This window comes from Syzygium oleosum, unplaced genomic scaffold (assembly GCF_021117445.2).
Source record: "Syzygium oleosum isolate NSW1041296 unplaced genomic scaffold, Sole_v2.1 Sole_v2.30, whole genome shotgun sequence".
NCBI classification, from domain to species: domain Eukaryota; kingdom Viridiplantae; phylum Streptophyta; class Magnoliopsida; order Myrtales; family Myrtaceae; genus Syzygium; species Syzygium oleosum.
Window position 1 is genome coordinate 1,775,220 of NW_026607514.1, and position 15,436 is coordinate 1,790,655.

Below are 15,436 nucleotides of genomic sequence, written 5' to 3' on the forward strand. Positions count from 1 at the left end.
CCTCCGCCTCCCCCTCATGGCCTCCCCCTCCGCCTCGTCGCCTCAGCCTCGTTGTCTTGCAAAATCCAGTTCAGTCTTTTGTTTGACGCTTGTTTGAGGGCTGTGGATCTTCTCCTCTCCATAAGAATGGATAATGATACGCTGCTGTTATACTTTTCTCCAAACGAAACTTATGCCATCTGTTGTTGATTTACCACTCTGCATTTAGGTTAGCTTTAAGGAAAAGATTAGCCGGTTATTAGATGAGAAAGCTAGGTTAATAGATGAGAAAGCAAATTTGGAACTGAAGCAGGTATATCTTCTTATCTTTAGTTCTTTGTGAATTTTGTTTCATGTTTTGTTTAATAAATCACATCCTACGTGTAGGCTAGCTTTAAGGAGAAGATTAGCCAGATCTTAGATGAGAAAGCCAATATGGGATTGAAACAGGTATCTTTTAAGTTCCTTATTCACAATCACATTATCAAAAGTCAAATATTTTGTTTGTTGGTGTTAAGGTTTGACTATTCTTTCTACATAATCCATTTTTTGAGAAGTCTTCTTAAGTTATATAACTCATTATTTACGGAGATGAAAGTGACTAACTCTGAAAATGATTCACAGGAAAGTTTGGAGGAAAAAATAAGACAACTATAAGAGATCATGGTTCGTGGGTCTCAAAGGAGGTAAGCAACTTTTTGTACCATGCTTGTTCTTGTTAGTCAAATTTTACTGGGAAAAATTCTATCATTTTGGTTAATTCTTTAAGGCAAGCTTTTTTAAGCCATGAGTAGTGGAGCTAACAGATTTTGAAAATGATCGACAGGAACATTTAGTGGAAAAAATACGAGAACTAGAAAGGGATCATGATTCTTGGGTTTTAAAGGAGGTACTCTACGGACTTCGCTTGATAGCTTGTTCTTGTTTAGATTGCATTGAGAAAAGGTTTTTTCATTCAATGAGCTTATGGTCAAAGCATTTTTTACCTATGACATATGGGGATGACAGACTTTGAAACTAATTCACAGAAAAGTTTGGAGGAAAAAATAAGATAATTAGGAAAAAATCATAAATCCTGACTTTTAAAGGAGGTGAGAAACTTTCTGTAATATCTTTGTGTTAGAGTAGAATTATTTTTATTTTCTAGGTTTTATTCCTTTTTACATATATAAGGGCATTATGGTCATATACAATTCATATTTAATATAAATATATCGTGATGGGTGTAGGGTTTCTGTTACACACAGAAACCAAGAGCCCCTTTTTTTTGGATTTTACAATCTCTTTCTTTCTCTCTTCTTCTCCTCTCTTTTTCTTCTCTCTTCCTTCTTTTCTCTCGTTATTTTTTTGCGGGTTCTCTAATCAGCTTAGTAACATGGTATCAGAGCACGGTTTGACTACCTGATTCCCTGGTCCTATTGCTGGTTTGAGAGTCCCCTAATAACCCTATTCCTTCTCTGGTGCGTAGCCACCTATAGCTGCAATTTTTACCTATTTTCTCTTCAAGTCCCGATACATATAAGATCAGGAGAAATCAGATTTATCAGGTTCTGTTTGTGACAATGGATTACAACACTTCCTGATCAGCAGATTCAAGGATCAGGGTATTTCGTTGATTATGCAGCCTATATTTATAAGATTTCAGCATCCCTTTGTTTGATTGATGGAGCCAATTGCATCTGATTATATGTTGGTATTGCTGTTTTATTTCTTGCACTGAAGTTTCGGCCTTTGTGATCGGTGGTAGATATATTTATATTGAGATTTTCACCATGAATGGCACTAAGTCTTCTACGGACAGTGTCAATGTTCAGATTACCACCATTAAATTGAATGGATCCTCCAATTACTTGCTATGGGCTCAAGCTGTGAAAGTTTATATTAATGCCAAAGGGAAACTTACTTATCTTACCACAGAACCCCTTGCTGAAAACTCTAAAGACTATAGTGACTGGATGAGAGAGAATGATACACTTTTGGTGTGGTTATGGAATAGCATGGAACCATCCATTGCTGCTAATGTCATGTTCCACACAACTGCCAAGGGAGTGTGGGATGATCTTATGGAGAGTTACTCACAAGACAAAAACATGTCTAGAGTCTATGAGCTCTATGAGAAGATCTTTAATTTTAAACAGGGGGACAAGTCTCTTGGAGAGTATTATTGTTCTTTGAAAGGCATGTGGGAAGAACTTAATCTTTATTAGCCCATCACTACTGATCTTGAGACACTAAAGACACAACGAGCTGAATTTCAGGTGGCCAAGTTTTTATCAGGCTTGAATGCTAACTTACAGCCTATGAAGAGTCAACTTCTTGCTGGAGAGAGAGTTCCTTCTATGAATGAAGCATTTTGTCGGATTCAGCGCATTGTCCCTTCGTCTGCTACATCATCTAAAGATAATTCAGCATTTGTGGCTAGTAGTGGTGTTCGTGGTCGTGGTGGATTTTCTAATAGAGGTCGTGGTTTAGGGGGAGGTCGCGGTCGTGGTGGTGGACGTAGTGGACAAAATTCTGATCGAGATAGCCGTCAGTGTATATACTGCGGCAAATCTGGTCATATTGTTGACACATGTTGGGCCAAGCATGGCAAGCCTGAGTGGGCTCAGCGATTAGTTACTGCAAATGCTGCTATGTCTGAAGGGAGTGTTGGAAATGTGTCTTACGGCGACACGAATCCATCTATCCCAAGTGGGGGTAGTTCTTCTGAGTCCGCGTCTCGGGATGATATGGTCACACAACTCATCAAGCGTGTCCAACAACTGGAGGCTTCCAATTTCTCATCCACCGCCACTCTTGCACGTACAGGTAACATGGCCTTTTTCTCTACTTTGTCTCCTGGCACCTCTTGGGTCATTGACTCGAGAGCTTCTAGTCATATGACGGGTAAGCAAGAATTATTTTCTTCCCACCATAACTCTAGTCCTTCACTTGAAGTTATTCTAGCTAATGGTTCCTCTACTCAAGTGGTTGGATCAGGGGCTGTTTCACTTACACCCTCCTTATCCTTGTCCTCCGTTTTACATGTTCCCCAACTTCCTTTGAATTTGTTATCTGTTAGTCAGTTAACTAAAAATCTTGGTTGTTCTGTTACATTTTACCCCTCTTATTGCATTTTTCAGGACCTTCAGACAAAGAAGAAGATTGGTGGAGGGCATGAACATGATGGACTCTATTATCTGGATGGTGTCTCCACTGCTGACGCTAATAGTCTAGCTGCTAGTCTTATTACCCCCCTATTATGGCATTCCCGTTTAGGGCATTTATCTTTATTTAAATTACAGCAAATAATTCCCGAGTGTAAATCAATTTCTACTCTTGAGTGCGAGGCTTGTGAACTTGGGAAACATCATCGAAGTTCTTTTCCTAGTCGTAGTGATTCTCGTGCATCTACTTTATTAGAACTTGTTCATTCGGACATCTGGGGACCTTCCCGTGTTGCTAATAGAAATGGTTTTAAGTACTTTGTTACTTTTGTGGATGATTATTCTCGTCTAACATGGCTTTATATGCTTCATGATCGTTCTGAATTTTTACATGTTTTTCAATTATTTCATCGTGAGGTTACTAATCAGTTTAATACATCCCTTAAAATTTTGCGAACAGATAATGCTCTAGAATACTCACAAAAATCAATTTCTTTGTTTTGTTCTAGTCTTGGCATTATACATCAAACAAGTTGTACTTATACCCCTCAGCAGAATGGTGTGGCCGAGAGAAAGAACCGTCACCTTCTAGAAGTTGCTCATTCACTCTTGTTACATATGCATGTCCCAAAATCATTTTGGAGTGATGCTGTCCTTACTGCTTGTTACCTCATAAATCGTATGCCTTCCACTGTCCTCAATCAACAGTCACCAATCAGTATTGTATTTCCTGACAAGCCATTATTTTCTCTTACCCCGCGTGTCTTTGGGTGTGTGTTTTGTCCATAATCTACGACCTGGTGCTGATAAACTATCCCCTCGTGCTACTAAATGTGTTTTTCTCGGGTATTCACGTACTCAAAAGGGATATCGGTGTTATGATCCTATAACTTATACTCAATATGTCAGTGCTGACGTTACTTTTTTCGAGGGCACACCATACTATTCTACTGAGGGTAAAGAGTTTTCAACTGACATTGTAGCTGATCCTCCTATTCCACAACTTATTCCCTTAGATTCCGTTAGTCCTTCCGTACCTCCTCCCTTGCAGGTATATCAGCGGCGAAAGCAGTCTACGGCACCACCAGTCTCTAGCTCTTCCGTGCCCTCCGTTCAATCTCCCTCCTTGTCTCCTGGTCCGGACGATCTTCCGATTGCCCTTCGCAAAGGTACTCGTTCTTGTACACAAAAATCCTCTTTTGCTTACCCTATCGAGCGTTATGTGTCTCTTTCACATCTTCCTCCTCCATTACATGACTTTGCTCTATCATTACATACTCACATAATTCCTACTTCTACCACTGAGGCCTTGTCTCATCTCGAGTGGAAGAGAGCTATGGATGTAGAAATGGAAGCTTTGGTGTCCCGCCAAACGTGGTCTTTGGTTGATCTTCCTCTTGGGAAAGATGTGGTGAAGTGTCGTTGGGTATACACTATCAAGTATAACCCGGATGGCTCAGTTGAGCGTCTCAAAGCTCGGCTCGTTGCTAAAGGTTTTACTCAAACTTATGGAGTGGATTATTTTGAGACTTTTTCCCCCGTGGCACGTCTCAATTCTGTTCGTGTTATTATTTCTCTTGCTGTGAATTTTGATTGGCCATTATATCAATTGGATGTCAAGAATGCTTTTCTTTATGGTGATTTGTCTGAAGAAGTATATATGGAGCAACCTCCTGGGTATGTCGCCCAGGGGGAGGATCGCAGTAAAGTATGCCGGCTACATAAAGCTATTTATGGGTTGAAACAATCTCCTAGAGCATGGTTTGAGAAAGTCAGTTCAGTGATTTCCAAGTGCGGTTTTCACCAATGTTATTTTGATCATTCTGTTTTTGTTCGCAAGAAGGAGTCGGGAGTGGTCATTCTTGTTGTTTATGTGGATGATATAATTGTCTCTGGTAGTGATGCGACCGGAATTTCTGAGGTTAAATCTTTTCTTCAACAGCAATTTCAGATTAAAGACTTGGGAGCTCTTAGGTATTTTCTAGGTATTGAAGTTTTACGAAGTAGGAAAGGTATTAATTTGTCTCAGCGAAAGTATGTTCTTGATCTTTTATCTGAGACTGGTACACTAGCTTCCAAGCCAGTTGATACTCCTATGGATCCAAATCAAAAGTTTGGAGTTGATGATGGAGATGATACTGAAGATAAACATCGGTATCGGCGTCTAGTTGGGAAACTAATTTATCTTACTGTTACACGTCCCGATATTTCTTTTGCTGTTAGTGTGGTGAGTCAGTTTATGGAATCACCCAAGAAGGCTCATTGGGATGCTGTTTGTCGCATTCTTCGATATCTTAAAGGCTCTCCTGGTAAGGGACTGATTTATAAACCGAATGGTTCTTCCACCTTAATTGGCTATTCTGATGCTGATTGGGCCGGGTCAAAGTGTGATCGGCGGTCTACGACTGGGTATTGCACCTTTCTTGGTGGTAATTTGGTTACTTGGAGAAGCAAAAAACAGACTACCATTGCCAGATCTAGTGCGGAGGCTGAATATCGTGCTATGGCACAAACTGTGGCTGAATTGCTGTGGTTGAAATCTCTTCTCCAGGAGCTTGGATTTTCTATTAATCATCCTATTGATATGATGTGTGATAATCAGGCAGCTATTTATATTGCTGCAAATCCTGTTTTTCAAGAACGAACTAAGCATATAGAAGTTGACTGTCACTTTGTTCGTGATGCTGTGAAGCAAAAGTTGGTTGCCACTCCTTACGTTGCCTCTAGAGATCAGTTTGCTGATATGTTCACTAAAGCGTTGTTTCGTCCTGCCTTTGTTGTTGGTTGTTCTAAGCTGGGCATGGGTGATCTATATGCTCCAGCTTGAGGGGGAGTGTTAGAGTAGAATTATTTTTATTTTCTAGGTTTTATTCCTTTTTACATATATAAGGGCATTATGGTCATATACAATTCATATTTAATATAAATATATCGTGATGGGTGTAGGGTTTCTGTTACACACAGAAACCAAGAGCCCCTTTTTTTTGGATTTTACAATCTCTTTCTTTCTCTCTTCTTCTCCTCTCTTTTTCTTCTCTCTTCCTTCTTTTCTCTCGTTATTTTTCTGCAGGTTCTCTAATTAGCTTAGTAACTTCTTGTTAGTCAAATTTCAATGAGAAAAAAATTCTATCATTTGATGAAACTGCTACTACATATGCCCATCACAAAAGGAAGTCTAAAATTTTGAATGATTAAAACATTTTGCCTCTCGTTCTCCACGAAAAGTTTGAAGTTCATGGTTGGCTCTTAATATTAGATATGAGATATGTGATGTGATTTGTGTTTTTTTTTTCAATGTGTATGAGAGAATTTTCTGCTGCGTCTTTCTTGCTGGAGGGTTTGTCGCCAGTAGCATCCTTGATATCCCTGAGTTGTTATGTATTTTTTATTTTTTAAATGTGTAGATCACACATGTTCACCACACACATTGCAATAGGCTTTTGCTCTCCGGATACTTATGAATGGTCTACACTTTAAAGACCTATTCAAGGAATTTGTTGATATCAAAAGGATGTATTCTTTATAGCCAGCCCAAGTGGAATCAATTATATAGCAGTTGGTGAGTTCTTGTGCAGAAACTCAATCAGAGTTTCTGGGGAAATGCTCTAATCCATTATGGAAGAATTCTTAAATTACCAGCCTTTTAATCATTTTCTGCAAGACGACAAGTTTCCTCTACTAGAAGAAAAGCCTTATTTTCATGCCTGACGAATGCAAGGATTTATTCCAAGTTCGATCTCAAAGCATGATTTTGGCAGCTTAGAATTCATCCAAAAGATCGCCACAAAACAGGATTATGTATTCCTAATCGGCATTATCAATGGAATGTACTCCATTTTGGTCTAAAGACTACACCTTCTCTCTTCTAGAAAGCCATATGCAAGATTTTTCAGCCAATTAGTGCTAGTTCTCAAATTTACATTGATTATATCATCTTCTTCAGCCATGATGAGGAATCTCAAAGTAGATTACTAGCCCAATTTGCTGATTATGTCAAACAGTATGGCATAATGATTTCACAAAGGAATATGGTAATAGCTCAGAAGGAAATTGAGTTCCTTGGAATGCACCTTAAGGATGGATCTTACTATCCAAGGGAGCATATTGCAAAAGAATTGCTGAAATTTCCAGATTAGAATCTTTCCCCTGATCAAGTACAACAATTCCTTGGTATTGTTAATTACTTAAGAAACTTTGTGCCAAAGATTTCAAAACTCACGCATCCACTTCAAATTATGCTCAAGAATGATCCTCCTACTAGGGGAAAATCCTAGACTACTGTAGTCAAAGCTCTCAAAGAAAAACTTCAAGATTTGCCACCATTGCAAATCTCTTCCGATGGCCAAGGAATCCTCTAGACAGATCCTAGTGGCCAATATTGGGCAGTTATTCTTTTAGAAGAAATTGAAGGCAAGAGGCGTATTTGTAGATTTAAAAGTGGAAGCTTCACGGATGCTGAAATGCATTATCACTCAACTTTTAAAAAAAAATTAGCCGTTAAGTATGGAATCAAAAATTTGAATTCCATCTTATTAGTTATGATTTTCTTGTTGAATTGGATATGTCATCCTTCAATTAGATGATGAAGTTCAACCAGAAGTAAATGCCTCATCCACAACTTCTCCAATGGGCATAATGGTTTTCAAAATACTCTTTTGAATCCAAACATATTAAAGGAAATAAGAATGTCCTTACAGATCTCCTTTCCAGGCACAAAGAAGATTCTTCATTATTCATGTATATTTCCAGAAGTCCAACTAATGGATTTCGAACACAAGACATGAAGCCCAAACTCCCTGGTAGAATGTATCCTCTTGAAGTTCCAAATTTGATCAGATCCAACACTCTTTTTACTAATCTCGCAAACTTCATGTGGGAATATATCAGTACAAGATCTACAGGAAGTATGGTGGGCTGAATCTTCAACCAAGTGGCATGCATCCTGATTATCCGTTCATTCATCCTCTGTCTTTCTCCTTAGAAGATGAATTTCTGGAAGAACTTAAATGGTTTTATTGGTATGTATTTAATTGCCATACTTTTGCCATTCAATTTCCAATAGCGAAGATGCCAAGAATTATCAGCCAAGCAATCCAAAAAATCGGTGATGGTGGAAAATGCCATCATTTTGCAGAAATGCTTTGTTGGTTTAAACCCTTTGGAGAATAAAAAGGTTTTTTCATAGAGCAACTAAGAGTATGCAGGCCAGATTCAGAGCTACATACAATCTTTCTCTTTTATAGGCCATGGACATTTTGTCAAGTCTGATAGCAATGTTTCTAGATAATCTGGCAAGTGTAGGAGTCACAACCTACAAAGCTCAAGAAGTCACTGTCAAGCTTTATAAGATGATTTCATGTTTTATTGGAGCTAAACCATGAGAATATAGGGAAATCCAGCGTATACTCTGTGAAAATAATCGCACCATTCCTCCAATATTTTGGCCAGACGTCAATATTGATGTGCCATGATACCATTAAACCCATGATTCACGATGCTTTAGCGAAGTTCAAGAAGGATAATTCAAACCAGTTGTTATCTTGATAGAACCTATGGGGTGGACCACTTTCTCAAGATCCATTTGATTATGGACCATCATTAAGTCTTGGAGACTCCTCATCAATGATGAATGTGGATAGCTGGCTCAAGCCTCTTATGCTAGGAACACCTTTATCTCTCGGTAATATAACAGTAGATCCAAGTGATATCCCTTCAGGATTTAATGATATTCCATCAAGCTCTTATCAGTCTCCTCTTAAAAAGTTGCAACAAGAATCTGCATTCGAGATCCTCCCATTTGGATTTTTGCGACCTGCAAAGAAACGTGTATAAGAAAGAAGAAGAAGGTAGGGATGGGAAGCCGTCATGCGCCGGTCAGAAAAGAAAATGGAGATAGGATGCTCATTCCTTTCAACATCATATGATGAATATAAAGTATATAAATGATATGTTGACGAGTCACGGTGATGATTCATGTGTCATAAATGATGTGTCAATGAGTTACATGACGAGTCATGGTGTTGTAATCAATATTAATATGAGTCATAGTAATGTAATTAATATTTTGTATGAGTCATGGTTAATAGGTGTCCTAGTGTGAATCATGTGTTTTTATTAGGCATTAATATGCTCGTGTCATCGATGAGGTATCTTTGCTTGTCTTTTCTTTCCCCTATGCCTATAACAAGCATGGTTTGTAATAGAATGGGCAAGATTGACCCTCAATAATAAAATCGTGTTTGAGTGCCTAAACCATGCAAAGCTAATTCTCACTTTTTCTCTTCAAATTTCTGTTCGGTGTTAGAGATTTTAGAATGATAAGATAGCATCTTATCCTGATAGTATGCTCTGCACTCACCTATATGAGGATATTGTGCATTAGAAACTAAGGCCTAAGAAGGCCTTATGTTCGGAATGAGGGTGTAGTTGGATGCTAAAAGTCGATCCCAACAGGTTAAGGCCTACGAGAGGCACCACGAGGGACTAGATACCTGCATTTGCTAAGTTCTTGTTCTAGACACAGACCCTTTCATGCTAACCAACTTTATAGGTTGCTGAAAGTGAGGCATCGATGAGAACATGATGGCTCTTGGCAAAAGGATGATGTAATATGGTTATGGCCTTTATACAGACTTTTATACTGGAATGACTATTATGAATGTAAGTTTTGTAGTCTCGTGCATTTAATTTGTGGTATTTGATTTTATTGATAATATGATTGTGTTGTTATAGCTTGGGAGAAGTTTGGAGGTGCTCATCTCTCTAGGTAACCCAACTTAAGAGTTAAAGGCTATATCCAAAAGGACCAATCAAATGATGGTCCAAAACATACGACATAAGTGGCAAGTCTAAAGACAAAAGGTGCATCTCTAAAAAAGAGTGCCCTCGAGAAGATGACATCAGGTGCAGCTCCAAATAAGAGTGCCCCCGAGAAACCAGCACCAGTTCCATCTCAACAAACTGATGCTGACCAGGTCCAAAACAGCCACTAGCACCACTACCAAGCAGTAGTCCCATCAAATGACCTCACATTCACCTAGGAAGACAATGGCTGATGCTAAGAAGAAGATTCATGGGATAGGAAGGCCAATACAACAACTTGCAACTCCAGTTCTAGTCAGAAATAGTGCAATGATTATAACTCAAGCCAAAAGTCCATCAAAAGGAAAAGGAATTGGGTGGGGATTGTGCATATTGACTAATGGGAGATATTGGATATGGCCTTTTTGTTTTTTAAGAAGGTTGTGCACATTTATTGATAAGAGGTTGATATTGACTGATGTGACTGATATTGTTAGGTGTTGAGATAGTTGAATTTTTTTATTTAGTGGGAAGCTGACCCCTGAATGTGGATGTTTTTGTATGGTTATTCAGTTTGAGTAAAATGTGAAGAATCAGTTGAATGTCGAGGGATCGATGTTTATTTAGTCTATGCTTTTGCCAGTTTCATATTTTGTGTTTGGTTGTACTGGTGCAATGCTTGTATGTGCGGGTGGTTTGTGCTAGTGTAGTGCTTGGGGGTTGGTGCTGGTGCAGTGCTTGTGGCAGCAATTGTATGTGTCGGTGCTGTATTGTGCTTGCACTAGCAATACTGGTGTGGTGCTTGGTGCAGTCATTAGTGGTTGGTTGCAAGCACAATACTGCACCACCACAGTGCTTGGTGGTTGGTGCTGGCGCAGCACCAGCACTCATATGTGCGGCATTTTGCTATTTTATACCTATTTGTAGCAATGACATTTTATTAACTTTAGCTTAATAGAGAATATTGCTTGACAAAAAATCGAAGTCTACTTTAGTTTACATGGATGGACGCGCAGATAGACGTCTGCAATTGTCAATATCCGATTTTACGAAGTACCTCTACCTACTTTTTGTATCAACTTTCTTTAAATGTAATATTTATGGATTTTAATTGCTTCTATGAACAATGGATTTTGTCATATTGTACATCTAGAACATGCACTATTTTAGGGAAGAATCTCACTATCGATAATGAGAGCGAGTCGTGCTATAAAGCGGGTAACAAATGCGAGAAAAAGGGTCATTATCATACCGCAGGAAATGGCTTTTTTTCCCCAAATGTGGTTACAAACGTGAAGTATTGGGAAAAATAAGATGGCATGTTAATTTATGCGTAAGGCAATCTTGAATAGAAGCAAAAACAAATGTTTGTAACTTTTGGCATTTCCCAAATTTACTTTTAATAATTAAAAAAAAAAGATATCGACAAGAAGGGACATGCTTAAACTCATGGTTGATGTTGGAAATGGGCAAGTGATTGTAACATTGATCGACATTGAATTGAGACTAATAATTTATAACAAAAAATGGGCCAACAAAAAAAAAACAATCAATCTATGCCAAATGCATTGCTAATCGAATAAGGTAGTTAGATATTTTAATAAAATAAATTAAATAGTGTAAGAAAAATAGACAAAAAAGAAATATGAAAAGCCATGAGACAAGTTCAAGAAACACTAGGCGAACACACTTCGGTAGAACATAAAAAGAGGAGAACCCGTGGAGCGCAAGGGAATTCTACTAGTTTTTAGTAGATTGCCATATTGTAAAATTCAAGGTGCTATATGATGAAACTAGCCTCAATGACATCAACAACCGAGTTGGAAATTCAAAGATGGGTTGAACCACAGGAAAATTACCAAAAAAGTCATAAAATTATTTGATTTGTGCCAATTCAATCACAAATCTTTCAATTATAGCAATTCAGTCATAAACCTTTTAACAATTTGCCAATATAGTTCTTTCGGCCACTTTTGACAGAAAAATTTTGACATGGCAGTCCAGTCAGCACCACTCGGTGTCTCGAGGACCGCCCTCGCCTGCCACAGAAGGATGGCCCTTTAGGGTCGCCCTTGCCCAACCCTCTTCGGGCATCGCTGGTGGCCCGCCATCACTTGAGACCGCCCACCTGCGAAAAGAGAAGAAAAAACAGAAAAAAGGAAAGAAAGAAAGAAGGAAAAATATTAAGAAAAATAAAAAAAAACTATAAAATAACTATTAAAAAAAAATTGTCCACGTCATGGGTGCTAGACTGCCATGTCAGCGTTTTCTGGTCAAACTTACTTTGAGTGACTGTATTGGCAAATTGTCAAAAGGTTTAGGATCGAATTGGCACACGTGTAATAAATTTAGGACTTTTTTTTATATAATTTTTCCGTTAAATCATGCAAGACCAAAGGAGAACAATGGTTGGAAAATCTTAGACGATTTTAGCCGTCGTAACTTTGGCTTCTTGCCGTCCATGAGATTTGGGTATCAACATGATTTCCAGTTGTATCTCATCAAAATATGATGTGATGCTGTAGGATTCATCAATAGTAATAACGCAGCGGAATATAGAACCCTAGACAGGATCCATACGTATATTGAAATCGAAAAGGAATTTTGATACGTACCTTTTGCAGATCAAAGATAAATCAACAATTAGTTGTGTCTGGATGAGCACCCCAAGTGTTGCACCTCTACCGGTATCCACACACACGAACGGAATTCTCCAACGATCCACGTGCTAGCGAAAGATCTTGAAGTTGCTTTTCTTGAACGCCTTTTGATTTTCGATACGCTGTCGAAAAAAAACCCTAGATAGAGAACGATTCTCTATCTATTTATACAGCCTCATTATCTAGCGGAATTAAAAGAAGTGGGCCGGGCTATTTGGGCCCGCCAAACCGTCCACCTTCAATCGTACGTTTAATCGTTATCTCATAACGCGCACGACCGCATAGATAATTTAAATAGGAGAATAAATTAAAATCTACTTCTTAAGTAGATCAAGGCGCACAGAAAATATTAAGTCCGTTCGCTATTGTGTGCGACCCTGTAGGTTCACTAAACATTAGCAGTGTGCCCAAAACTCTTTTGGCCCACAAGTCATAAACGGTCTCTAGCAAGACATTATGACTACCTAAGTATAGTGAAGATCGGTTTTCCGACACAACCTAATCCACAACTAATATTAGAGTATCAACCTTGATTGATTCTTAGGGCAGACCACTAACAATCTCCCACTTGCACTAGAACCAATCATATAAACTAAGTCTCTTTGTCACTTGATTTCCGAGTTAAACATAAGGCAGGACAAGTGTCATCTTTATATAGCTTAAACTCATTTTCCCGATACCGCAGTTAGACTGTCAAAACAAGTAGTTGACTCTTCAACTCACTTGAGCATGGCCATGCATTTCACAGTCTCAACTCTACGAGAGGCCAGGAAATCATACCCTCGTTATATGAGAGGGACAAATCCCATCTTGTCTACTCACATCACTCAGCACGCTTCATGACATACCAAGCCATTACCTTTATAATCACCTCTTACGGCTGACGTTTGGCAATGTTAAAGCATGCCAATCCACGTCTAGGAAACCATGGCGGATTCAGGTCAAAGGACTATACTCTATAGCTATGATGAGAAATACTGATGGCATTATATAACAATTTTACAGTATTCTCATAGCGGGTCAGTCCAATACAATGTTCTCCAACATGTATTCCATGTGATCAACTTTATATCTCTATATTCATGACCCGTGAAACTTCGTCATTAGTTGACTCACATGCTAGTCTCAAACGCCATTTGCTTCCCAATGCACAATGGCAATTGACTAGGGACATTTAGAATATTAATATCCACTCTATTAATAGAGTTTCACGATCAAATTACTTAATTGATTATCTATTAAGGATATTCAATATTCAGGGGATAAAGATTTCGCATTCAATTATATACTCAAATTAAATCGAAATCAAATATAATATATATTTTATTAATGAACAATGAAAATGTATATCACATATACTCCCACTCACATCAAAACCAATCACTAATGTGTCTAAGGCCTAAAGCATTACAATGACGCTCATGCTTAGGTTGTGGAAGAGCCTTTGTCAACGGATCAGCTGTATTCAACTCCGTTGCAACTTTGCACAACTTGACATCACCTCTTTCAATGAATTCTCGAATGAGATGATACTTCCTGAGTATATGTTTGGTCTTCTGGTGAGACCTAGGCTCTTTACCCAAAGCTATGGCCCCATTGCTATCACAATAGAGGTCCACTGGAATCGAACTAGTGGGACTGATTCCCAGTTCTTCTATGAACTTTCGAATCCAAACAACTTCCTTTGATGCTTCTGAAGCAGCAATATACTCAACTTCTGTCGTAGAATCTGCAAGAGTTCCCTGCTTGGAACTTTTCCAGCACACCGCTCCACCATTCACGCAAAAGAAAAAACCTGACTGCGATCGAAGGTCGTCTTTGTCGGTTTGGAAACTAGCATCAGTGTAACCATTTACAGTGATCTGTTCCTCACCTCCATAAACTAAAAATAAATCCTTAGTTCTTCTCAAGTACTTAAGGATATTCTTGACAGCAATCTAGTGAGGTTCCCCTGGATCTGACTGGTATCTACTTGTCATGCTCAATGCATAAGCAACGTCAGGACGAGTGCATAACATAGCATACATGATGGATCCCACAGCTGATGCATAAGGAATCCTACTCATGCGGTCTCGCTCATCTTGTGTTGAAGGACACTGAGTCTTGCTAAGACTTATGCCATGTGTCATCGGGAGAAAACCTTTCTTGGAATCTTGCATATTAAACCTATTGATGACTTTGTCAACATATGTACTTTGACTCAGTCCAATAAGTCTCTTAGATCTATCTCTATAGATCCTGATCCCCAAGATATAGTTTGCTTCTCCCATGTCCTTCGTGGAGAAAATTTTCTTAACGATGTCTTAACTGACTGAAGCATAGGAATGTCGTTTCCAATGAGTAGTATGTCATCCACATACAACACTAGAAACACAATTGCACTCCCACTAGACTTCTTGTATACACAAGCTTCTTCTTTGTTTCTGATGAAGCCAAACTCTTTGACAGTTTCATCGAAACGAATATTCCAGCTCTGTGATGCCTGCTTCAATCCATAAATAGAACGTTGAAGCTTGCATATCTTCCCAGTGTTATCTGGTGATGTAAAGCCTTCAGGTTGTGTCATATACACATCCTCCTCTAGATTTCCGTTAAGGAAAGCTGTCTTTACATCCATTTGCCATATCTCATAGTCATAATATGCAGCAAACGCTAGGATAATCCGAATGGACTTAAGCATAGCCACTGGCGAAAAGGTCTCGTCATAGTCAATACCATGAGTTTGTTTGAAACCTTTAGCTACTAGCCGTGCTTTATAGATGTGAACATTTCCATCCATATCAGTTTTCTTCTTGAAAACCCACTTGCACCCTATAGGTTTGACACCTTCGGGCGGATCAATCAAAGTCC

At 38.7% G+C, this 15,436-nt stretch overlaps 2 protein-coding genes and 1 long non-coding RNA gene across 4 annotated transcripts in view; all 3 read left to right on the forward strand.

Moving 5' to 3' along the window:
* The window catches only part of LOC115661893 (probable LRR receptor-like serine/threonine-protein kinase At1g56140), a 124,785-nt gene that overhangs the window by 39,443 nt on the left and 69,906 nt on the right, over positions 1-15,436 (forward strand). The window lies entirely within an intron of this gene.
* LOC115692761 (uncharacterized) lies at positions 235-1,091 on the forward strand. The gene is made up of 4 exons (XR_008814740.1): positions 235-292; positions 367-429; positions 604-665; positions 806-1,091. It is a non-coding gene; the product is annotated as an uncharacterized LOC115692761 (long non-coding RNA).
* On the forward strand, positions 2,162-3,214 carry LOC130135291 (uncharacterized). Its single transcript, XM_056304057.1, has 2 exons — positions 2,162-2,787; positions 3,102-3,214. The coding sequence occupies exons 1-2, from the start codon at positions 2,280-2,282 to the stop codon at positions 3,137-3,139; spliced, it is 546 nt and encodes a 181-aa protein (XP_056160032.1). The 5' UTR covers positions 2,162-2,279; the 3' UTR covers positions 3,140-3,214.